This window comes from Cataglyphis hispanica, chromosome 5, assembly GCF_021464435.1.
Source record: "Cataglyphis hispanica isolate Lineage 1 chromosome 5, ULB_Chis1_1.0, whole genome shotgun sequence".
NCBI classification, from domain to species: Eukaryota; Metazoa; Arthropoda; class Insecta; order Hymenoptera; family Formicidae; genus Cataglyphis; species Cataglyphis hispanica.
The window spans coordinates 2242036-2267532 of record NC_065958.1 but is presented as its reverse complement, the minus strand read 5'-3'; the positions used below and the strand labels follow the sequence as shown (position 1 = coordinate 2267532).

At 31.6% G+C, this 25497-nt stretch overlaps 2 protein-coding genes and 1 long non-coding RNA gene across 3 annotated transcripts in view; 1 reads left to right on the top strand and 2 right to left on the bottom strand.

Annotated features, from left to right (window-relative positions):
- LOC126849517 (scavenger receptor class B member 1) overlaps positions 1–13325 on the top strand; it is a 37774-nt gene extending 24449 nt beyond the window's left edge. The window contains exons 3-10 of the mRNA XM_050591439.1: positions 7005–7096; positions 8821–8981; positions 9243–9381; positions 9661–9864; positions 10026–10170; positions 10289–10531; positions 10628–10746; positions 10961–13325. Coding sequence (XP_050447396.1) covers positions 7005–7096; positions 8821–8981; positions 9243–9381; positions 9661–9864; positions 10026–10170; positions 10289–10531; positions 10628–10746; positions 10961–11395 — 1538 coding nt within the window. The 3' untranslated portion in view covers positions 11396–13325. The remainder of the gene's footprint in view (positions 1–7004; positions 7097–8820; positions 8982–9242; positions 9382–9660; positions 9865–10025; positions 10171–10288; positions 10532–10627; positions 10747–10960) is intronic.
- Positions 13326–13457: 132 nt separating this feature from the next.
- LOC126849514 (X-linked retinitis pigmentosa GTPase regulator) lies at positions 13458–22799 on the bottom strand. Its single transcript, XM_050591436.1, has 12 exons — positions 22729–22799; positions 19755–19880; positions 17990–18082; positions 17730–17792; positions 16741–17064; positions 16232–16384; positions 15913–16077; positions 15716–15837; positions 15563–15640; positions 14145–15438; positions 13868–13953; positions 13458–13752 (listed from the first exon to the last, which is right to left on the bottom strand). The coding sequence occupies exons 1-12, from the start codon at positions 22757–22759 to the stop codon at positions 13729–13731; spliced, it is 2559 nt and encodes an 852-aa protein (XP_050447393.1). The 5' UTR covers positions 22760–22799; the 3' UTR covers positions 13458–13728.
- Positions 22800–24677: 1878 nt separating this feature from the next.
- Positions 24678–25473, bottom strand: LOC126849544 (uncharacterized). Its single transcript, XR_007687416.1, has 3 exons — positions 25325–25473; positions 24929–25021; positions 24678–24850 (listed from the first exon to the last, which is right to left on the bottom strand). It is a non-coding gene; the product is annotated as an uncharacterized LOC126849544 (long non-coding RNA).
- Positions 25474–25497: the final 24 nt, after the last annotated feature.

The following is a 25497-nucleotide window of genomic DNA, read 5'->3' as shown; positions in this document are numbered from 1 at the left end:
CCATTTCTTTTCTTATTGTGACATTAGTAAGATTGCGTAAAATTATACACCGAGGAAAGCCTCTCGCGCTCTAGGACTCTTATTGGGCGAGTTGATTTGCTTCAAATGCGAAAACTTTGATGTTGAAACGAAGGAAAGTGACATTAGCGAGTGTTATAAATAGGAAAAGTGCAATATTATAGTTAGAGTCACCTGCGATAAATTTGATTTTTTATATTATTATTTTATTAACAACTTTTTATGAGCCAATTGACTTTTGCATAATAAAATTTAAAAATCCTTTTGTTTCCTAAATAATTTTATATGTATACAAAAAAAAATATATATATATATATATATATATATATATATAGCCAAAAATTTGAATAAATATTATATAACATATGTAGGATCTCTTACCGAAAGTCCACCCCTTTTTATATTTTAAACTAAAAGAAATAGATCATAACAAATATATGTATATTAAATTAAATGGTTCAAACTGAATTAAAACTATTATAATATAAAATAATGTTCAAACTATGTAATTATTTTTTAAATTAGATTAATAATAATTAATTTTTAGAGCAGAATTTTATCTTCTGTCTGTCTTGTTTCGGAAAATATTATCACTATTTATGTTTCTCTTTCTCTCTCACGGTGAATTGTCAACAAGAATGTGGTGGCTCAGGCTGGAAATATAATACGTGTAATATTCCGTTTCGCTTCGGATTTCTCCGCCATTTAATAAAGTGGCGTATTACTGTCAAGTTACTTTATTATTATCTGAAAAAATTTCAACTATGTAGACTCTTTACGCGACAATCAAAAGATTCATGTGCATTGAGAAATATAACGTACTAGAAATTCAACAAAAGCTCTTGTGGCAGGGATTTTCTCATTTACACGATTATTCATCTCCCATTTCAAGAAGATCTCTAACACTTTCGTCGAGAAAACTGAGACATGCACATGAACGATAAGACTATGTAGGCTACGTCGCGGCTACTGATTGATGTTTACGACGCGATCATCAGTATTATGCTCTAATAGCATCAAGTAGGGTACGTATGCGTTGTCTGTATGAGAAAGCCGTCAAAAAATCTTCTTATCCGATACAATCCTGACCTACAAATAAAAAGTTTCAAGACTGAACGTAAGAAAGTTTATCATTTTAGCGCGAGAGATCATTATAGCGCACACAATGTGTGTGACATCGATTTCTCGCATATGGGGATAGTCAATAGAAATTCATCGCCTCACAGTATAGGGATTAAAGAGAAATTAATCAGGGACATCCTGTAGACGCATTACAGGAAGCTTTCCCGTATCGGGACACCGCGGGTATCCGCTTCTTCCGCAAACTGTAAACTTTTTAGCCGCGACGCACAGTTTCTCGCATACAAGCACGCAGCTGCGTTTGTACCGCGTGCTTCACGCAGACGACGAGTTCAGCGCGCGAAAGACGTTGCAAAATCGTGATTGCACTTCGTCGGGATGAGTATTTTCGCTCTTACGTTTTTACGGGAGGAGGATAGAGGGTCGAGGGAGAGGAAGGTGAAGAGGAGGAGGAGGGGGGGGGAGAGGGAGAGAGGGGATGGTGAGGCAGACTCGGTGCTACCTGGATAGGTGTGCGTGCAATATCGAGAGAAACTGTACGCACGCATCGTACCCGCGGATGCTGCAGCTCCGAAATCGCGGCGGAGATATTACCGCATGTAACGAACAACCGCTTGCTTGTAACAACATAGGAACGCGGACGTGAATCTGTGGCTATTTAAAATACGTTGATGCCTGGGTATCGTTAGACACGCAATACCTTCCGGGCGTTTCGGATATCTCTCCGAGGAGAGGATTTCTCTATTCATTTTCTAAGTGTCACGTGGGAACGAATTATCTGATTTAAATTTCATTGCCAATATTATGCTTATTTATTAAAAGTTTTTTATTTGAATTTTAATCCTCATAGATTACACATTTCTTTCGTTCTGTTTTTAATATAGGTCACAATGTCGCAATATATGTCACATACAAGTCTTGTCACAGTTTTAAGCTCAAAATGCTTGAAAAAAATGTACAAAAATTTATATATATATATTTTTTTTTTTTTGATATTTGTAGGACATGATCATGTACAACAAAAATTAAGAAATAAGCTTTTTAACATTTTTTTTATTGATTAATGCTTTCGGGATATTCTATTGCAAAAATATTAATAGAGTCAAAACGATTTATATATCTTTTAAGAATTAATTATCTTAAGAGAGATATATTAATTAAGAAATTAATCGCAATTGTACATTATGATGTTTTAACAAATTTATTTTTTTTTTTTTTTGCCCACGTGTGTACTTTGATTTAACGTCTCCGCAAATAATTTGTACAAGGCGATATAGGAAAAACTTTCTTTCGGCTTCCAAGTCGTAAGAAGCAATCACGTAATCTCTATTATGATGGTTACATCGCGCGCGAGACGAACGGTCGGTGCAAGTGATGAACAGATGATTCTCGCGAATGTGTTCTGCATCCGTTCCTCGGAATTTTTTAAACTGGTCTCTCACAGGTCGGAAGCAGCTTTAGCGTATTACGTACCCGATGACACATCGGGTTGATGTATCATCGTCTAATGTATGCAATAGGACTATGGAATTCAGCGAAAAGGTCGAAGGGACATTTCTCAGAATCTCTCTCGTAGAGAGAGAGAAAGATGCTTCGTTCTTCGGATAAAGAAAAAAAACCGGTTGTATTTAAATTTTTTTTTTTTTTTTTTTAATTCTTGACCATCCTTGATATTTATTTTTCCATTTTCCGATTCTTGAATCTTCAGAAGCTCTTAATTCTTAAAAGATCAAAAGTAAAATTTCTTTTACCATTTCTCTAATTTCTCTTTCGCGATATAAAAGCCGCGATAAAAATCGTGTTTATCACTCATATTGTATTTCCGGCGCGTGAAACTATTATGCAAAATAATGGTATGCAGTGTAATGCCAAGAGTCCGCAGAGATTACGATGTAAGTTAACCGCGAGTTACGTAATGGGCAACTTATAACTGAGCAGCTCCTTAAACTCAATAAGAGGGAAACAATGAGCTATTAAGTATCGCTTGTACAATTACCGATACTTAGACCGCGTTAAGTGATATCCAGCGGCTTTTATCACACCACCGTGATTAAAGGATCATCAACTATATTCGCATTGCTTCATTTTATGTTCTAAAGAACCTGCAAATTAATCTCACTTAACGAGCTGCTCGAACGCGCGCTGCTCGCTCTTTCATCGCAACCACAACCGATAATAGATGATTTACTTCTCTCTGACAAAATAATTAAGATAATTTATAAATAGTACAATAGCATTGTTTTTAAGGCAACGATTAATCTCTAACAATAACAAGAGAATTATTCACTTTTTTTTTTTTTTAATTGAAAAGTTTTTCGAACTTGTGGAAAAATTCTTAAAAATTTTAATAATTTTTCTTGCTTCTTAATAATTTTAATAATTATCTGTATTATTCTATTAACTTTATAGCTTCTTCTACGAATACGCCGACAAATGTCAATAAGCGAAACTAAAACGAGTTAATGACCGTGATGATTGTGAGTCATTACTCGGATTATCGGGCGCTCGCAAAATATTGAAAATGATCGAGCAATTCGAACGAGATCGCGTTTCTTCGACAGCACGCATCTTCTCGAGGTCAGATTAAGAAATCGAACTTCGGGCACGTCTGGCCGGTGGCCGGCATTTGAGAAAGGAGAGATCGCAAGGTGCGTTGCGCAACCGTCCTCCGGATAATTTATACCACTCATGGTTAACAAATACCACGCACAAATATACCGTATAGCTTTGTGTGAGTAGCGCGCGAGTTATTTTGCACTCTCTCTGTGGTATGCGAACTATAAATTGCCGAATAAACGTTGCATTCGCTATATTGATCCTTTCAATCGCGCTTTATTACTTTCATATACTAATTGTAAGATTTATTCGCGCTACCGCGATCCTTACATACCGAGATACTATCACGAACAATCAATTCCCATTATATCTGTAATTGATGCTGTGTGATAAAAGTGATAATTTGCTTGTTCCCTTTAACGAAATTGTTTTAGAACATCACAATCTTACATTTCTTAACATCAATTATTTATTTAGGTATAATTCATTTACAGTACATACAGTTAATTTTATGATATAAATTAAACTCTATTTGTTACTATTTTATATTCCATTTGCTTTTTTTTAACAAAGATTGTCAATAAATTCGAAATCTTCATTTATGTTGTGTTAGTTATAATTAATATAAATCTTCAGTTATATATTAACGATGTCGTAGAAAGGTCTCTCTTGTAAAAAGAATTAAACCGTCTCTTATAGAGAGAAACTATTGCAAAGCTGTATGAAATAAAAACTACGATCATAGAGAGATAATGTTGCTAGCAATATTCATTAAAACTGAATCAAACCACCTGGGAGAAAATCATGTAAATATAATGTAGAATGCGGATATAGTTTAAGCAATCGAATGCTCAACGAAAATAACAAGAATGAGAAAGGAGAAAATGTGCTATTTAAGACTTTAATATATAAATATCAATCAAGAAAATATAAATTTATAATATTATTCAGTACTAGAGACCAAACGAAATTAATAATTATCTGCATTTATATATGAATATATTAGTAGATCCAATTAGAAGCTGGGAATGTAACTGGGATATAGCAAAAAAATATTTTTCTGCCAAATTAAACAAAAAACATTCCATATAATTGAGAATAATGACGAGTCATAATATTTCAAAATAAAATCCAGAAATAACAAATAAATAGAGTAACAAATTTTGACAGCATTTATTTGACAGCAAACTATTATATGTAGCTAAATGAAATTGTTATATATTATTATATATAGCTAAATGAAAATTGGGAGAAGCATAGTCGTTGAGAAGAGTAATCTTGCTCTAATCTGTTTTTAAATTAAAATATCTTTGATATATAGATTATCGAGGGATATTAAAAAACGTCTGCAACCGTCATCCAGTATTTGTTCACATATTATGCAACTCAAGGTCGTTGAATAGCCACAGGTGAATTCCTTGACCAACGAAATTCTTGGTAGTTTCATTGAGAAGATTAAAAGGCCAAATCATCAAAGTACCTTTCTTTTTCGGCAGCATCAGTATTTTCATCTTTTGTTCACAGTCCGCTATTCACGTTTTTTCTATAAAGATTGCATTTACTGATTATCGAACTGATAATTACAACCGCAATTAGCGTCAATTTAGCAATGTAAATGTAGATTTGCTTGCGAACATAACATTTGACGAAGAAAAGTGAATCAAACAACGTATATGTATTCTTATTTTCTCTACCGTAAATAATTGCTAGAATATTTTCCATAATTGCGAGCGCACTTTAATGTGCAACATGATGCATTACATCGATGCATCGGGGCTTTGGATGGTAATTTTAAAATTGCATCATTAGCGTCCTACATTTAATTCGGGAGTGAAAGCATGTTGACCGACTTATATGCAATGAAGAATTTCCAATGATGCTGGGATCTCGTAACAATTATATAACAAAAACGCTCGAATTATCGTGTAATTATATATCCGCCATAAAGACATTACACCTCGGGACATTTTCTAATTAATGCTCCCTAAGCAGAAAAACATACAAATGTCAATTGCTCAATGTCAATCATAGATAGTTTTGCATAATGATTTTCAGATATATATATATGTAATACTTGCGAATGTTCAGCTTTACTAATAATTATTATTGATAACGAATACAGCATTGTAACGCTTATTTAAATTATGCATTTAAATTACAATTAATAATAAATTATTGGTTTTTATTGAGCACAAAACGCAATTTGTCACAAAAAATATTGACGTCATTTACTAGTAATATGTATTTCATGTCATCTCATGTCAAAACTAATTGCCTAATTATTACATAAACTTCTAGAAGTCTTCTAAGATCAAAATTATAAAATTTTCTAAAAATTATAGTTACAACATGTATACAACATATGTATATACATATATATATATATATATATATATATATATATATGTTATATACACATTTATATAACAGATGTATAAGTGCAAGTCAAATCGAAGATTAATCGTTGTCAAAAATATTAATTTTCTCATACAAATTAATTTATTAATTTATGCAAATCTCTTTGTTTGCAGTAGCAATTAAAGATAATATATGTAAGTTTTTATCTACACGAGCTTCTCGTTTAAAGTCTTCTAAGGATTTGCAAATTCTCAACAAATAACAAGGACTACCAGTTTGGTAGCAAAGAGTCTTGCTTAATCTTGAATCTAAGATCCTAAGCTATCGCTATGGAAAGTGTGTTTCGCAATATATTTTCCAGGTTATTTACGCACTATTCTACGAACTAAGCGTTTCTACTTTGTATTAATAATTTATTCAACATGAATGTAAAGTATATTATTATATATATATATATATATATATATATATATATATATATATGACATACATGTATACATACACACCCTCATACAACATTTCAATTAAGTTATTCTTTGATATATATTTCTAGAATGGCAATTTCATAAACAAAAATTTTACGATATATAGTGCACGATAAAGTAAATAATAAATTTTATTTTAATCATTTTTGTTTGCTCGAAATTTTTACAATATATTTCTCCGAGAAGTGTTGCCAATAATTATAGAATATGAGTTATTCAATGCACGCAATTCTCGATACTCGAGTCTAATTTTCAAATGTAGGTCAATGCTTGCTCTATGAAAAGTAGTGGGTAGTTATATATATATATATATATATATATATATATATATATATATACATATATAATGTCGACAACTATCCATAAAAAAAAATTATTTGCGCAAACGCGCATTAAGTATGCACTATATATATATATATATATATATATATATATATATATATATATATATTTAATATTTTACGTTTTGATACTTGTACTATTAACTTACTGTTATTATTTTTACAGGTAGGATAGCAGCAATCTGTTTAGGTTTCCTTGCACTAGTGATCGGCATAGTGCTCAGTAGCATACCATGGGTTGATTATCTCATTTTAAGAGTAAGTATTAAATATTTCGCATATACACATTTTGCATTTGATACATTTAAGAAATATGTAATATATTATGTTATATGTAATTATATTATTGCGAGATTTTAAATATTGTATCTTGTATGCTTTTTTATTTTTATATCTTATTAAAATAATATAAATAAAATTATCTATGAAATATATAATAAAATATTATTTATATACTGTTAATGTATTTTGCAAATTATGTGTACGTATTATATATACATATGTTACATATTATATGTATATGTATTTATGTATGTTTTTAAATTTTAGATAGAAGTAATGAATGTAATACTTAATAGTAAATATAAATATAATTTATAAAATGTAATTTATAGAGAAACAAACTATAAAATCATGTATAATGTGATAATATGATCTCATTAATTATAATTAACACAATTGAAAACATTTTGTTGATATGTTTAGACGACAAGATCGTCGCGTAAACAATACATCATCAATGAGGCATGTATAATCATTTCTTTGACGCGTTCATGCCTTTCGATTTTTGTTTCACTTTCAAATCCCGTGAAGATTAAGATTATATGTGTGTATTTGGACAAAGTATGTCTCACGCAATGAATAATTAATATTTTTTATCGCCCATACTTGCCGTCGAGTAATTTGCATTCGCAGTAAATATCTTCGCGAATGTCTTTTATCATCTAAGGTCAGCTTAACGTACGCAGAATAGACTGTCTGCAAATAATTTATGATTGTCAGTCATGATTTGAACATATTATTGTATTGTGCACTTTTTATTAATAGCGTTACTTGCACAACTTAAATTGTAAGTCTGATATGATTATATGTACATTATTCTTGAGAAATATCAATTAATTAGTTTTGTATTACTGCAATCTGTCACGTATTAATCAAACATTTTCGAGGCAACGCTCTCATTGTAATTATATTGTAATTGAGTATTATATTTATAATTATTTTTATTTATAATTTTTATATTTCTAATTTGTAAGAGAGGAGAAATTGAATCTGCTATGCAAACTCTACACGATTTCTTTATGATAATGCTATTTCGTGACTTGTAGCTCTTTAATTAATTATTCGCAATTAGATTAATCTTCATAGAAATAATTTAAAGTTGTTTTAAAGTTGTTGCCCGTTATAATTACTACAAGTTTTTGCAACATGAATAGAAATTTATTTCCATTGTTTTTTCTTTTCACGATGTTTCTTTTCTATCCAGAAGAAAAACGAAAACAACTTTTTTTTTCTACAAAAAGAGTATAAGAGAAAATCTTGAAACTTTTCAATGTTAAGAGTCTATTTTCATCTGTTTAGAATGAGTTTTCATTAACTCGTTTTATTATATTTTTTTTATTTTAATTTCCTCCGAAATTATCTGAATCATTAAGATAATTATAAGATAGATATTTAGAGTATGTCCAATTTAATTATATAATAATGCTCCTCACGTGATCTTTTTTCTTACAATCAATTCAACATAATAAATAACATTGCGTATTCAATCGATAAATTAACCAATTTAAAAGACTAATTATGAAAAGCAATTTTATTGTCTTTTTTCTATTCGTTTTTTATTCAAGATGATTAACGATAGTTTCATATACGTATAAAAAATTTACAATTCAAAATGAAACACGAACGTGCATGTGTACAGATCGTAGTTTTAACTTGAGAGAAATCGCCGGTAATAATATCGGCAATTCGTGTTTTTTCAGCAACTGCGACTATGGAACGGCTCGCTCTCCTTTCAATATTGGCAAAAGCCAGGCGTAGCTCGATTAACCAAAGTCTACATATTTAATGTAACCAACACGGAGAACTTCCTGCAGTTTAACGAGAAGCCAAAGCTCCAGGAAATCGGCCCATTCGTTTATCGGTAAATATGCGCTTACTCGTATTGCAAATTTGCATGATCATAAAATTAGCACTAAAACATATTTTTCTACGAACAATTATCAGATATCTTTGTGTGTTAACTGTAGTTTCTTAACAATACTTTCCATCCCGATGCGCTTGTTAACATGCAAACCGGCCGAACGATGCTTCATTCGGCTTGCGAATTTATGTGGGCTAAGCTTTATTAGACAGCACGACGATGGCTTCGCAATCGATATAATAAATATGCATCTTTTTGCAGAGAGGATATGGAAAAGGTTAACATCGTATTTCACAATAACGGAACCATCAGTTATCAGCATAAGAAAATTCTGAATTTTGTACCTGAAATGTCCAAAGACGGGAACACCAAACTGATAGTGCCGAATATACCTTTGCTAGTGAGTTTATAGCATAAACTAATTTTATACTAATATTGTACAAACTAATATGTATATATTATTACAATGTATAAGAATGTATATGTGTATATATATATATATATATATATATATGTATATATGTAAATATTATTACAATCTATAAAAAAAGTTTATGCGATTTTTTTCTTTTTATTTTCGACAAGAATTTAAAGATATATATATATATATATATATATATATATATATATATATATATATATATATATATGTAAACAAATATTTTTTTTTCTTCTGTAGACACTTTCGACGCAAAGCAAGAGTCTTCCACGTTTCATCACAATGGGATTATCAATTTTCTTGAGCGGGATGCACATGAAACCCTTCGTTCCTGTAACAGCGCAGGAACTTGTCTTTGGTTACGATGATCCACTAGTTAGTCTCGGATATCGATTTCTTCCCAAAGCAAGACGGCCCATGAGTAGAATGGGCCTTCTTATCGGAGTAAGTACCAATATGATAATTATTACATTATCGTAATTTAGTATTTTAATTTTTGCGCTATATGTTTTTGTAAAAAATAATTACCTTTTAATATTCTTTACACGTGCAAGCCAATATATATTTTAATATATATATCTTTTATAATCAAACACCAATTGTAGAGAAACGGTACGTTGAGCGAAATATCCACAATATTCACCGGACATACGGATATGAAGCAATTTGGTCTGATAAATCGATTGAACGGCCTTGATCATTTGCCATATTGGCCAACGGCACCCTGTAACTCCATTACAGCTTCGGAAGGTAAGTTTCTTTGGGCATCTAAAAAATATATAATAGTTTATTAAATTCGTTTTCGTTTCAATGAAACGTCGAATTAGTATATTTCGTCACGATTAAGTTTCAAATGATCTTTGGACAGGGTCCTTCTTTCCGCCGCGGGATCAAACCGGTGCTGATATCATTCACGTATGGGACAAGGATCTTTGCAGAACATTGCCGTTGCAATATCGCGGACCGGTAGAAAAAACGGGTATCAAGGCGGATTTATATACCCCGCCGGATGAAGTTTTCGGTAAATCTACGGAGAATGAATGCTTTTGCTCCGACAGCATCACCAGTTGCCCCGCGCAAGGCTTGCAAAACATTAGTCCGTGCCAGTACAGTGAGTGTCGTATAACAAATATTTTGAAAAGTTAATGAGACTCTTGGATGCGTGATAAAAGATGAAATTTATGCAATTTGCATTTTCTTACTTTAGGTGCGCCAGTTTACCTCTCGTTTCCACACTTTTACAAAGCAGACCCTAAATTGTTAAATGCCATTGACGGACTCAATCCGACAAAAAAACTACACGAATCATACTTTAAAATTCAACCGGTAAGCAAAACACGAAGAAAATTCTTAAAAATTTGTTTATATCAACAACAAAATTGTGTGAATTTACGCATCAAGCTTAGACTGATCGTAAGAATAAATGGTAGCATATATTAAAATAGAACGCTTTATATATGTTTGAATCAATTAAAAACATTATGATTTTTAGGATCTAAGATAAAATTTGGATTTAAAATATTTTTTCTTCTGCCCTTAGAAACTCGGTGTGCCAATAGAAGCTAAAGTTCGCCTTCAGTTGAATCTAAAAGTAGAACAACAGCGTAATATTGCAACAGTCGCGAATTTCTCTGACATAGTTTTCCCTATCATGTGGCTTGAGGAAGGCATAGAAGAGCTCACACCTCCCATCAGACGCTGGATCTATTTTGCGACCACGTTCGCCGACAACGCTGTACCCTGCATCACATATGGTATGATTTTAGTCGGATTGACGACAATCATTACAGTGTTCGTGAAGGCGTACAACAGTCCAGTATTGGCGCACGAGGCGATCGAGCTCGGCAAGAAGACCATCAGGAGAGGCTCGTCCTTCCTGATAACCGGCCAGCATCGTTTGTTGGTCGGTCGAGACTCTTACGTCTTGTTGAATAATGTCGACCTCGACGAAAAGCAGGACGTGATAGAGACCTGATGATGAATATACTCCGTGCATGAATTCTAATGTTTGCTGATGCTAAGTAAGTGTGCGCATTAATTATAGTGATCGTCAAGTAAACGATAATTAATGACGCTTAGTCTCGATTCCACGTAAATTAATTTAGTTGTGACATTTATAAAAAAATTTGTTAAATAGTGATGGTATATAAAAGTAATTAGAAAATCGCGATTTTAGATAGAAGAATTTAAGAATCTCACGGGAATTAAAATAACTAGAATTTAAGGCGTTTAGGAATTTAAAGCTTATCTATGTCTCAAGGTATGATTTAGGATCCAACAAATTTAAATAATCTACGATTTAATTAACTTGGATTTTGATTAACATATCATTTAAGATGATTTATAGAGTTAAAAAAATATAGGAATTATGAAGACTTACATGACACAAGAAGATCTTCTTCATCGAGATTTTAATTGTCAACAAAATGTATATGCTAAGAGCTCTTACGATACGACTCTATCATGAAACTTGCCGAAAGGCTACGAGTCTTTTAATTAATGTAGGATTATATTTGATTTTTTTTTTATTATTTTACCAAATATAACCATAAACTGCACACACATTAGTGTATAATTAGATTGTAATTAGGATTTAAGTAATCTTGGCATTAATTTTTAGGCTTAGGATTCTGGGAGCCACATATCATCTAAATTGAATCTCACAATCCAAGTATTAAAAATTCTAAAGATTTTTTTCCAAGGGTTGATTGTGTAAGAATTATAATATGTGTATATATATTTCATCAAATAAATGATAATCGATTTATTATTGTCAAAAAAAAAGAATCGAGCTAAAAATTAAATCTAGGCGTCATTAATTAGTAATAATATCGTCGTTAAAACAATATTGGTACCTGCGATACGATATGTGGCATAATGCATCTTCTTTAACTGCGTACACCAAAGTCTCACTGTTGATGGATAACTAATTAACTATAACTACATGCGGAGCCAAATTGGTATTTGTATATGAATTTCACACGGAGAAAGGCTTCCTTTTATTTTACGCGAGTTTTTATTTGGACGAAATTCGCGAAAGGGTTTTTATCTGGAAAAGTTTTATTTGTTTAAATGGAATCGAAATTCGCCAAAGAATTTTTCACGATCTTTCACAATGCGTGAAAGTAAACCGATACGACCATTATAATATTCGTATAGCTATAATAAAACGTAATATGTATTAGCGTTTTTTTTTTCTTAATTATGAAAGAAAACTTTTGGGATCCGACGGACGCTTGTGAACGTAATCAATCAGGGATTACCTGGTAACCTTCGCGAGAGATCCTTAGATTATATTGAATACATTATCATGTCTGTGATTCCATTTTTATTTATATGTAATATGCAATTCGCGTTTGAATGGAGAACAACGAGGAGAAGCTTCATTGGCAATTAAGTGAATGGACGAAACTTTCACTTGTGACAATCGCGACAATGCTTCTTCTCAACGTGTTCCACTCGTACTCGGCCATAATCTAGTGCAATATTAGCGATCGTATGTGTTAAGTATACTATCATTGCCAGCAATCGTGCGGCGAAATAACGTCGAACAATAAATAAGTAAGGTCAGTTGCGCCGACAATTTTAGCGCTTACATTGCTACGCAAATCTAAATATCCGGTTAACGATTTGGAGCGCGCTTCCAGTTCTGTAGAACATTGGAAAGACATCAATTTAGTTTAATCGTAATTATTATTAATCGATATCGATATCGATATGAATTAAAAACGGCTTGACGATTAATCAAATGAGTGATACATTGAAAATGTAATGCAATTATGTGTATCGGTTTTAAGTACTTTTAATATATCCCAAGAATGTGTGGAAAAAAAATTAGAGGGTAAGCTTGTTCTAGTACGAACGGAATTTTCTAACCGAAATTTAATAAAATAACTTTATCCAAATATCATTGTACATTTTTCACATTCAATTGTCACTCACCTACTCTTCATCCGCTATAGCTATTAGATTTATATTTTCTTCTGAAATTTATATTAAAAACGGAATCAATGTCTATGTTATAACTTATTTTTAGAGTGCTTAAATACAGTCAGTGAATTATTGCTCTTATTTAAACTCTTCGTCGCCGTAACAAGAAATAAAAATTAATACAATATTTAATGCAGGAGAAATCTAAATTAATTCTATAAATATGATTGAAGGCAAACTCTTATTAAATCGAGCTGTTGATTATTGAAGAAGATTTTTCCGGTTCCACACATATTGGTCCCAGCGACGAAAATTTATCATAGTATTTTATAAAAAATATAATGGATTATAGTTTTTTTTTCTTTGAAGTCTTTTCGATCACAGAACGGTGCATGTCTTTGACTGAAAAATGAAAAAAAAAAATTTATATTTAATATAATATTTTTATATAAAATTATATGGGAGAAGAGATTTATCTTTTCTATAAAATATATATCTAATACATTTATCAGCATACCTTTGCTTTTGGATTTGCTGCGCTGCTCTTTTTATTCCCGTTCTCTATCTCTTGTCTCTTTCCTTTAAACAACTTCGTCACCTTAGCTAGAAAACAATAATCGATTGTGTAATATATTTGCGAGTTTAAATATTCTATTTAAATTGATGTCTGATTTCTCTCTTAAATGTTAGAAATACTATTTCGCAGAATAAATTCTAATCGATACTTCTTGTTGACCTACTCTTACTTTTTACAAGAAATAAGGAAGAGACTAAAAAACGCTTGTTTCACCAACCTGTTCGCGGTGGCGGAGATTGCACCACATCAGCATCGTCTTGTGCGCCATCGGTCTCCACTTTCTCTGATTCTTCACCATGTACTTCCTCTTTGACCTTTTCTATCGTATTCTCAATAGTATCTACAATCTTCTCCGTGATAGTTTCTGAAACTACGGATTTCGATTTTTCAAGCGACTTTGGGCTTGAATCTGCGGGCTCGTCGCTCGTCTTCGTCTCTTCCTCGCCTTTTTCCTTTTCACGTTTATCCTTTTCGTGCTCATTTTTTTCGTCCTCCTCCTTTTCGTGTTTATTCTTTTCGTGCTGATTTTTTTCGAGCTCATTCTTTTCGCATTCATTGTTCTCGTGTTCATTTTTTTCGCGCTTATCTTTCTCACATTCATCCTTTTTGTGCTCAACCTTTTTGTGCTCATCTTTTTCGTGCTCATCTTTTTCGTGCTCATTCTTTTCGTGCTCTTCTTTTTCGTGCTCATTCTTTTCGTGCTCTTCTTTTTCATGTTCATTTTTTTCACGTTCATCTTTTTTGCATTCATCATTTTCACGTTTGTCCTTTTCGTGCTCATCCTCCTTGCTCTCATCCTTTTCGCGCCCTTCCTTCTTCTGCTCATTCTTTTTGCTCTCTTGTGAAGAATCGTTCTCGTTGCTTGAATTTTCGATACTTGCGGATTTTAGTCTTGGTGGTTTCGGCGGTGGTGTGGGATTCTTCGACATTTCTTGTTTCTTTTCTTCGTGTATTCTCGAAGCTGTTGCTTCTGTTGACTCCTCGGCATCCTTCGCTGCTGTCGCTGTCATTTCCACGTTCTTATTATTTTTTTGTTTTTCATTATTTTCCTGTACATCTTTATTTTTATTATCTGTTTTGTCTTCAGTATTTTTGCCATTCTGCGCGCTTTCTTTGCTTTTTGACTCATCTTTGTCAGTCGGTTGTGATTCTGCGACTTTGGCATTTGTACTTGGAATATGATTCTTTTTTTTTGGACTTTTCGATGGACTAGTTTTTGAAGGACTTTTTGATTTTTTAGGACTCGCGATTTTTTCGTTACTCGTCGAAGACGAATTTTTTTCCTTATTGACAATATCCGAATTTTCCTTTGACGAATCTTTTGAAGAGTTTGTTTCAGTATTATTATGTTTTCGTGTTTTATTGATTTTGTCAACATGATGTGAATCATCTTTCTCATGTGTCGATTTTTCTGTAGCGTCTACTGTTGTGGACGCTACGGAATGTTCATTATGTATATTTACAGGAAGCTTTAAAGGAGGTAGAGAACTTTTGTTCTGCGTGGCTGACTCCTGAAATTACCGAACAGCTCATAAACAATTTATATTAATTTAACTTAAAAAATAATTAATAATAAATTTAATTTAAAAGATTAATATTTTGTTAAAAATTTATGTCGGATTTAATCGCACTTACAGTGGAATCCGATTGCGATTGAGAATCTATTTTGTGTCTTCGACCAACCAGTATCGTATGACATCCTCCGCATGCGACCTATAAAATAAGAAAATAATTAGAATTAAATAAAAAAACAATAAATATTCATTTAAACAAAGCAAGTAAAATTACATTCGTAATGAAGAGTTCCTGATATTTGGCAGCAAATGTTACTTCGTGAACATTATTCTCATTTTCTTCCAGACCTAATTTACCATGTCGCCCATCACCACAAGTGAAGAGTTTGCCACGTTCTATTAATAATTAACAAGATTGTTAAAAAAATTATTTAAGAATTCACTGGAATTTAATAGTAGAATTTTAATTACCAGTAAGTATAGCACTGTGACTTTCACCGCAAGCAATCTTGACGATTTTTTCATCTTGAAGAGACCCGCGTGCAAGATGCTTTGGCATATATATTTCGTTAACGTTCCTGCCCATTCCAAGCTGCCCACTGGCATTACTGCCGGAGCAGTAAATGTTGCCATTTTCTAACAATTCAAACAATTACTCAGCAATTTGTAAACCCTCAACTATGTTATTGTTGTATTTTAGAGAGAAAATAAAGAAATACGAATGTGTTAATTAAAAAATTTACAAATATGGGTCGAAAATATATCGGTGTCAAAATCTATCAATCTCAACCTGCTAACACGAGTGTGTGATGACCGCCGCAGGCGACATGAACTGCCGGTGCCGGTAATTGCATCTGCTTGGGTGCAACTTGTGTAGAGAAGTTGACATCGATCCCGAGTTTACCGCTTTCCGATTCGCCGCAGACATAAATGAGACCGCTTTCTGAAAATAAACTGTGTGATGACTGAATTGCATACACGCTAATATATTTTACAATTTGTCGTGTTCGTGCGAATCGTTCTAAGCGCGCCGCAGCGGAAGCGATTTTATCTCGCAAAAAGTATGCTACGTCTCAGAATCCTCGTACAAATTCTTGGAATGGGATTTTAGGGTTATTGGATCAACTTGAAATAAAATGTTTAATTTTTTTTCCATAATAAAAGCGTAAGAATATAAAAAAATATATGTATGTTGTTTCGTTGAAAATATAAGCATGTTATTGTTTACTTTTATGTAAACTATTTCAAGACTATTATACTGACTTATTACTTTAAATAAGAAAAAAAATCATTGATTACCGGTCAAAAAAGCTGAATGATAATATCCCGCGCTGATTTCTTTCACCGGCTCAGGAATAGAGACCTTTGTAGGCTTGTTAACAAGACCGGAAACACCCGGTAATCCTAACTGTCCTTCCAGATTACTTCCCCAGGCGACAACTTCTCCGTCGCTGGTCAGAACCATTGAATGATGCGATCCTGCTGCAATTTGAACGATCCTGGATCCAGCGAGTCCGCAATCGTAGACCAAGATTGGAGAACTAGAGCTATCGCCTATCGCGGAATTTTCCCGGCCCAGTTGACCTTCTTGATTACTGCCGCACGCAAAGATTTTTTGAGCTCCTAAAGAAAAAAAAAAAAACAATATTCAAGATATAAAACTTATAAATATTCCATGTGATTTAATTATCCATTAAGATTTTATTTTTAGCAAACTAATAAAAAATAATTTAGCTTTTAAATTAACTAATTAAAATAATTAAGTTGACAAAATTGATTGCGAATACATATTCACAAACTATTTGCCCGAAGCGGTTTTAATCTGTTGGCAAATTAACATCTCGCACTTCTATCTAGAAAGTTAGCAAAGTGACGTGCCATTTAGGAATCCTTATCACATTGATCCCTTCAAACAAGAACAAGTTTGAAGTTGAATGACTCGGCAGATATTCGTCGAAGTTTGTGAACACGCAAAGCCACATATAGAAACGGCATGCTCGCTTAATACCTCGCGTCTTTTAATGACAATTGTATATATGCTTATATATAGAAGAAATATTTCAAATATTGCGCGTTAGATTTATTTATTATTTTGGAGCTGACTATTTTATCGAGCTAATTTTTTATCTCTCACAATTTACAAAACAAATTATTGAAACAAATGACGTAGTCAATTTTGATATATATATATATATATATATATATATATATATATATATATATATATATATAATTGAGAGAAAGCACGCTTGAAATATTTGTATATGCATTAAGTATTCTCTGCTCACCTGTACATATTAAAGTGTGCGCTCTTCCGCATGCGACGTGTGTGACTTTTTCCGGTTTCAAGACTATAACAAATGCGATTTTCATTAAAATCACCAGCAGCACTTAATTAAACAAACGGCAAGATACTATTAATATATTTTCGGAAACTATATTTAATAATTTGTCAACGCAAAAATAATAAACGTGTGACATTTAAGTGCATGTAATTGAATGCATGCTCTATTTATATTTACTACATTACGATAAAATAATTACAAACTTTTTACACACGAAGGTTTGCTGATGTGATTCTTGTGACCTAAACCCAGTTGACCCCAATCGTTACTGCCAAAGACGAAAAGTCTGCCACTCTCTGAAAAAGCAAGCAAAGGCGTTCCAAGCAAGCATGAAAGATACATTCGGTTAATTATAATTCCGCAGAAACTATTCCTAAAGTTGATATCTTTACTTGTATAATATGAAGAATATTTAAAAAATCTAGAGTTTTAAAGCATCAGAAATATTATTTACTAACAATAAATATAATTACGTAAGTTTAATTACTGTACTAAAAATGGCGATAAAAATAGCTATAAATTTTACGCAAAAATAAAATATATTCTGAGATCTTCAGAGAAAAACTTGTACAAATTGCATAAATATATTTACGAAATCTCCTAACATTAATGATATTTAAATTAATAATTAAAACGTGCAAAATAAAATTTATACCGTAAATGGACGAAATGGATGAGAAATTAATGTTAATGTAGCTGCGATAATAGTAATAGCACAGTAATCATTATTTATAATTGTTTTTTTCGATTTGTAATTGTAACATTTTTTTGTATACAAAGTAATAATACAATAAATTTTTTAAAGACGCGTTGAACTAATAACGCCAACAATGTCGGCTAGACTGACCATTGCGTGTTCAATATCGATTTACTGAGACAGTGGATAGTCCTATGTTAGCTTTGACTATATATATTCCTTACGTCGCATGCTACAGAAGCTGTAAATCATATGAACCCGAATTATATATCTTCGTATTATAGTCTGTAAAGTTTATAGCATAGCAATCAAAATTCAAGACTTTAAAACGTGCCTTATCGATGAAAATTATACTATACGATGTAAATATCCAAGCAAGAATAAAACAATATTTTGAAATAAATTTATAGAAGATAAGAAGAGAGATAACTCCCTTGATAGAAACAATTTTGTCGATTAAAGTTATTTTTTTTCTTTTTTTTTTTTTTTGTAAGCATTGCTTATCATGAATATGTAATTTACTGTCAATTTTACATTTCACGACATTGATTAATGATATTCGTCAACTCCTTTTTTTATCTTGACAATTTAAGCTAGATGCATCTCAAAATTAATTCAGATTAATCTGAGCCAATTTCGCTGTTATTTCAATGATTCGAGCTGAATCCAATTTGCCTGGGATAAAAATAAATTATAATACCCATAATTCTTGATTTAATTGTGTCCAATCTGAACCAAATTTAGATCTAATCTGGACTCATTATGCATTGATACTTCCTTAAACTGAATCAGTGAAAATATCACTGCTTAAAACAATGTCACGATTTTATTGAATTTTATTGTTTTTCAGTGAAAACAATCATATTTTGCTCCTCCCTTTTATGTTTCACTGATTAAAGCAATAAGATTTCGTATAACTAATATGTACATATACTTCTTTATGACTCACAAAAAATGAAAGACTCTTGATCAAATAATATTTCTTTAACAAAATATTTGTTGCTAAAATTTACCTCATAATATTATAATATAAGATCCGTTTTAAAATAGCCACTACTGATTCTTTTAGTACGATTTCACTGTTTGCAATACTATATATATTTATATCTAAAAGCACTGCTTGTCAGTGATAATACTGATTCTATAAGAGAATACCTTCAACAGTTCAGGCTGGATCTAGCCTGATTCCATCCTGGGTTCAAAGGGACAATAACTACTCTTTTAACTGGATTCTAAATTACACTATAAAATAAATACTTCGTAAAACTTACGACAAATAACGGCAGAATGCTCGTCCCCGCATTCAATGGCGACGACCGGATCCTTACGTATGAAGAAATGTGACGCAACATTGTCCGCAAATCTGCTACGGCCGATCGTGAAGACTGCCCCAGTCTCTACAATGTACAAAGATCGATACAATCGTTAAATATTGAAGACGAGATGAATTAAGGTTTTCTATCTTCCAACGAATTTCCTCGATTGACCGATCTTGCATTCAAAGATCTGTGCTTTGAGAAATAACGAGATTGAATTCTTTTTTATTTAAAAAAAAAAATCTCTCTTCTACTCAAAAGTTTATACTTGAAATTATGCAGTATCTTCGTGAATTACAACCTGCGTGTAGCGGAGAATCCGTTAAGAACGTTATTATTATTTGCAGCATGCAAGATTGTAATCGTTGGATATTATTCTGATACAAAGTTATAAATATACATATTACACAAGGATACATCATCTATATTGCACGTAGAACCACTTGTAGCGATCTTTAATCTTTGACTCAAGCAAAGTACATATAATGACTTTAGACGTAACATGTATAGTAATAGGAAGTATAATTATATAGATAACGGCTTTCTCTAAAATATTCCACACATGTAGCTGTTTATATTTTGCCATCAATTTTTAGAAAAAAAATGGATCGTTATAGAATAATATAGAAGATAAACATTGTTGTTTAATTATGCTAAATTATGTATATTAACAAAAGTAAATAGAAATAATTTTTCAAAGAAATTTAATTTAATTTGATTTTTTAATTAAATTTAATTGTAGACATTCCTCAAAGATTTTTCTACTTCTGTGCACCGTTGGTGGCACATTATGGATAGCTTGAGGGTAAATTTTATCGTTGCATAACCTTAGCATAAATTAAGTTTAAAGCCAGCGCAAAGAAAAAGAAGCGGAAAGGCGTTAAGACAACGAATGAAGTCTCAACACGAGATTAACAGCGGTATTTCGGTCATCCTTCGCGCAAAGGTCAATAACGCAAAACTGGCGATAAATCCTTTGAGATTTACGCCTGCGTCTCTCTTATCAAAAGTTCAAACAGCGGCCTCATGCATAATTCATTACGCATCTGTCCTTCGTCGGAAAGCAACGCAATCTATCTCAATGTGAATTATCTCATTAGAAACACTTCGTGCAAAATATTATATATATATATGCAAAAAAATTACAATACTCATTGTCAGAACTATAGATCTCTAGAGTTTCAAAACTTTTTCTCAGATTTTTATTTATTTAATACTTATTTAGATTATTAACTTCTCTGTTTTTTTTTTTTTTTTTTTGATTTCTCATATTATTAATTTTCAAATTTCACGATTTTCAAAGTTGAGAAGTTTTAGTTTTTAAATATCCTTATGTCTTTGAATTTTAACAGATTTTTTTTAAATTTATAATTATCTTATGTTTATCTTAATTATTTATTGTAATTTATTCTAGATTTTTTTTAGTTTACAAATCACTTGAATTATTATTTTTATTAGTAATAAGGAATTTTATTAATAATCAAAGATTTGTAAGAGAAATTATAAAATACTGATTGTGAAAAAATGAAAGCAAATATATGGCGCGGCTTTATGAAATATTAATAGTATCCATTCGCATATTTTCAAAGGTTGTTGACCTGTAGGTTGACCTATCGGTTAATAGCCATCAAATTGCTCCGCAAAATATATGTGTATTACATAATCTAATAGTCGATAGCGATTGTTCGTGCGCGTGAATAATAATCCAATCATATGTAAAACATTTATAAAATACAAGCGAACCAATCTTGAAAAATATTAAGATTAAAATATCAAAAATAAATATGACGAAAGCATCGTAGAAAGAGTGTGCGTAAAAAAATATACATCACATAATTTCAAGTATGTGAAAGAAATACAGAGTTCACACATTTTGTAAACAAATAAAAATAAATAAATTTATAAACAACACACACACACACACACACACACACATGTATAAATATAGTTATAACAAATATCGTTGGAAAAAAGAAAATAATATGTTTCTCAATTTATATGTATAAAAATCGATATTCTTTAATTGGTTCTTGTTGCGTGTTGCGCCAACTGATGTTTACAACGTGCATTATTAATAATAAACAAACATATAAATAATATAAATAATATAAATAAATAACATAATAATAAACAAACATATAAATAAACATATAAGTTTATTAAACGAATGAAAGGGCGAGATGCTTTTTGTCCCAACTTGCAATAATATCGCGTGATAACGCCAATAGTTAATGATACGAATGCACATACATGACTCGCATGTGACCACGGTGGCATTAGCCGATTAATGGTCGGATTGTGCTGGTAGCAGCATGCTCCTAAACAATTCACTACTATCCGCTATTGAGCACATTCACAACGTCATGCAGATTAAAGCATATAATCTATCTTACAAACTTATTTTACGAATAAATTACAAATAAATATTGATTATTCGGAAATATGTAATGTAAAAATATATTTCCGTTTTACAAAGCGCGCATATTATAAGAGTGCGCATAATATATTTAATAAAATATCCGAGAGTATGTTTCTTCAACTTTTGCGAGCCTTTCGCGACCTAATTACAATAAAACCCATTTGTCATCGAGTGACTATAAATAAATGACTCTAAATTCCACTTGTACTTTATGTGCCGCGCGTACGTGCCCGTGATCGTGTTTGATAACAGCGACATATATCGATTCTCGTTACTTCATGCCGACAACCGGCACAGGCTGAAGCAGGGGTACGTTGTGCGAGAGTTTTAATAATGTCGGGGGGACGTGCCCGCGCGTCCGTTTCAAGAATCGATCGCACTCGGCGTTATACGCGATCTAGGATAATTCCGGTTGATCAATTCTTGCGGTGCGTGCGTCGAATTTGTGCGTGCAATACAGTCTCCAGGTGCGTGCGTCACACAATCTCTTGTGTTTTCCTTTCGTTTTACCGGGTATGGTCTCTATGTCTGGCAGGCCCATGCTCGTATACCTTGCGCCGCGCAACTTGTAGCCGACTGACCGCCAGGTAAGCGGGCATGCTCGCCGGTGCTGGCGCTTTCGAAGGCGACCACCATGTATCCTAGCAACTGGAAATCAATTTCTAATGACACAACACGCATCGCTGTTTTTCTTATAAGGAATAGGAGCAATCAGCGGTGTGGTTCTCCAATCTAGTGGAAAATGATCGGCTTCGCTCACTCTGCCGTTCTCTTTGTATTTTTATCATAAAAAATAGAAAAATCTAATTTTTGTATATAAAATATATGTAACTTATTATGCAACTTTAATATATTATTTTATTGTGAAATATATTAAATCATACAAAAATATTTTATTATGAATATTTTAAGTATTTTAAAATAAAACCTGGAATATTTTATATATATGCGTCATATTATATGATGATATTATATGATTCAGAATGAATCACCTATCGAGGAAATAAAAAATTAATGAACAATGTGTATTTTGTAAATATAAATAGTAAATAATTTGTGTATAACAAATAATTCGTCAATATATATAAATTACGTTGTCATCATTGCACATTGTTGCTTCGTTCATCGCTTTTCCGAAATTCCTCTTTTAGCGTTTTCGAATAAATAGAGTTGATTGTTCTGAGACTGATAAATCCAATTTTTTATAAACATATATAATCAACCAAAAATAAGTTTTGATTAATATAAATAAATATATTCCTAATTAATTACAAAATGGTGTTTATGACGTCATTAATCTCTCTCAAAGTGATCAAATTTGCTTCACTCGAAAATACTCTTTCTCTCTCTTATACATCTTTTGTTGTTTTCTCGTGGTATTCATATTCACTCAAAAATAGTTAATTGTGATTAATCAAATGCATGACGATCGCAAAACTTTTCATCATGGATCGCACGAGATACGCACTTTATAATGATATTATATAAGAGAACAACGTAAGAAATACGATTTATGTGCTCGATATTTACTCGAGACCACAGTCATGCGTCACAGCTATCTTTTCTATCGTTAAATTATGTATGGTATGCACAATAACACGAAACGTAAGATCTAAAGATTAATATAACAACATATCAATTCTAAAAGTTAGCAAAAACGTTATAGAATGTCACCTCATATTCGCTCCAATCACTCTTTATTTACGCATTGCATTATACACACTCAAAATGTAAGTGTAAATAAAAAAACGGTTGCTTTTTCTTAGAGGCAAACATACGTGGACGTATGTGCATCTAGCGTCAATACATAATTCTATGACGATTGTAGTATAATCATTTACAATTATATTTTGCTTGTTGATTCAGTTATATACTTCATAATCGTATCGTAATAATTATTAAGAGTACTCTTTATAATATTTACAATTTTCTGCTATTACATATTTTAGATACACAAATACAGACTAAATGTCATTTCTGTACATGATTCTCTCAGAAATAATAAAATCTATATCTGTACACATGAGTATCAAGCAACATTTTTCAATATGACTTTAATATAATCTTACAAAAATAAATTATAATGATATGATTATGTCTTTATGAGCTAATGCATGTATAATAAATACTATGTTATGTCTATAAATATGCACATATGCATGTACATATATATCAATGTGTGTGTGCATACATATATATACGATTTTAAAGTATAATACCCTTTTAATTATTATTCGTGATTTTACAGAATATAATTAAAATGCTTATTTATCCTTTATAATGTGTCTTAATAAAACATCTAAGCAAATTGTAAGCAAAAATTTTGATTATATAACTGTGTGTAAAATCACGAATAATAATTAAGAGGGTATTATACTTTAAAATCGTATATATATGTATGCACACACACATTGATATATATGTACATGCATATATGCATATTTATAAACATAACATTAATGCATTAATAATATTTAAAAAAATGTTTACTTATATGATAGCGTAATAAGATGTACATGGAAAGCGCTACAACATTTCAATGAAACTTCTACATGCATCAAGTTTCTCCTAAGTGTTCTTGTATACTAAATAAATCCACCATAACATCTGCTAATACCTTGCAACAAATTACCTGCAAAATAAACATAAATTCATTAAAAGAATTTCTTCTAATTTACAATGTTGAACATTTTTATATCCTTATACTTACATCATTGTTACAGATTTGTGAAGACACAAGATAAACGATTAGAATCAATGCTAAGAAAAGTTCTTGCAGTTTGGATAGCTGCCAAGTTTCCGTCTGCAAATATGCATATAAAATTATTGAAAATATCGAATTTCGCTCCTGAGAAATTATACAAGAATCTAACATTTCAGTCTTATTAGAGAAATCTTTCATATTTACGTAAAAAAAAAAGCATTGGATAATTGCACGAGTTATTTTAATCAATATTGTATAATATTTTATCTTATCCAGCTATTATTTTATTATCAGAAATATATGGATCTTTGATGTATATTAATTGTTTCAAAAGTAAAAAATAAACGTTTATTGTATTAATATGTATCAAATTAATTATCGACAATGAAGAGATTTGCTTACCTACAGTATAGCGAGCGGTGAATTTTTTCAAAACTTCCATAAAGTCGGCCGTCTTAATCCTTTTTGACAATCCTCGTCCGTGTTTTCAGACACGAGACCAAGGAAATTTCTGGCAGATTCCATAATCTTATCTGTATATGCACTTTGGTAGATAATACGTAGCGCACCGCGCA

Bases quoted from the DNA above. Each gene is read 5' to 3' on its own strand.
- LOC126849514 (XM_050591436.1), bottom strand. From the start codon at position 22,759: ATGGGCCTGCCAGACATAGAGACCATACCCG. The intron at 15,439-15,562 runs GTAAGTGCGATT...CGGTAATTTCAG, and splicing joins AATCGCAATCGGATTCCACT to GAGTCAGCCACGCAGAACAA. The intron at 13,954-14,144 runs GTTGGTGAAACA...ATTGTTTTCTAG, and splicing joins ATCTCCGCCACCGCGAACAG to CTAAGGTGACGAAGTTGTTT.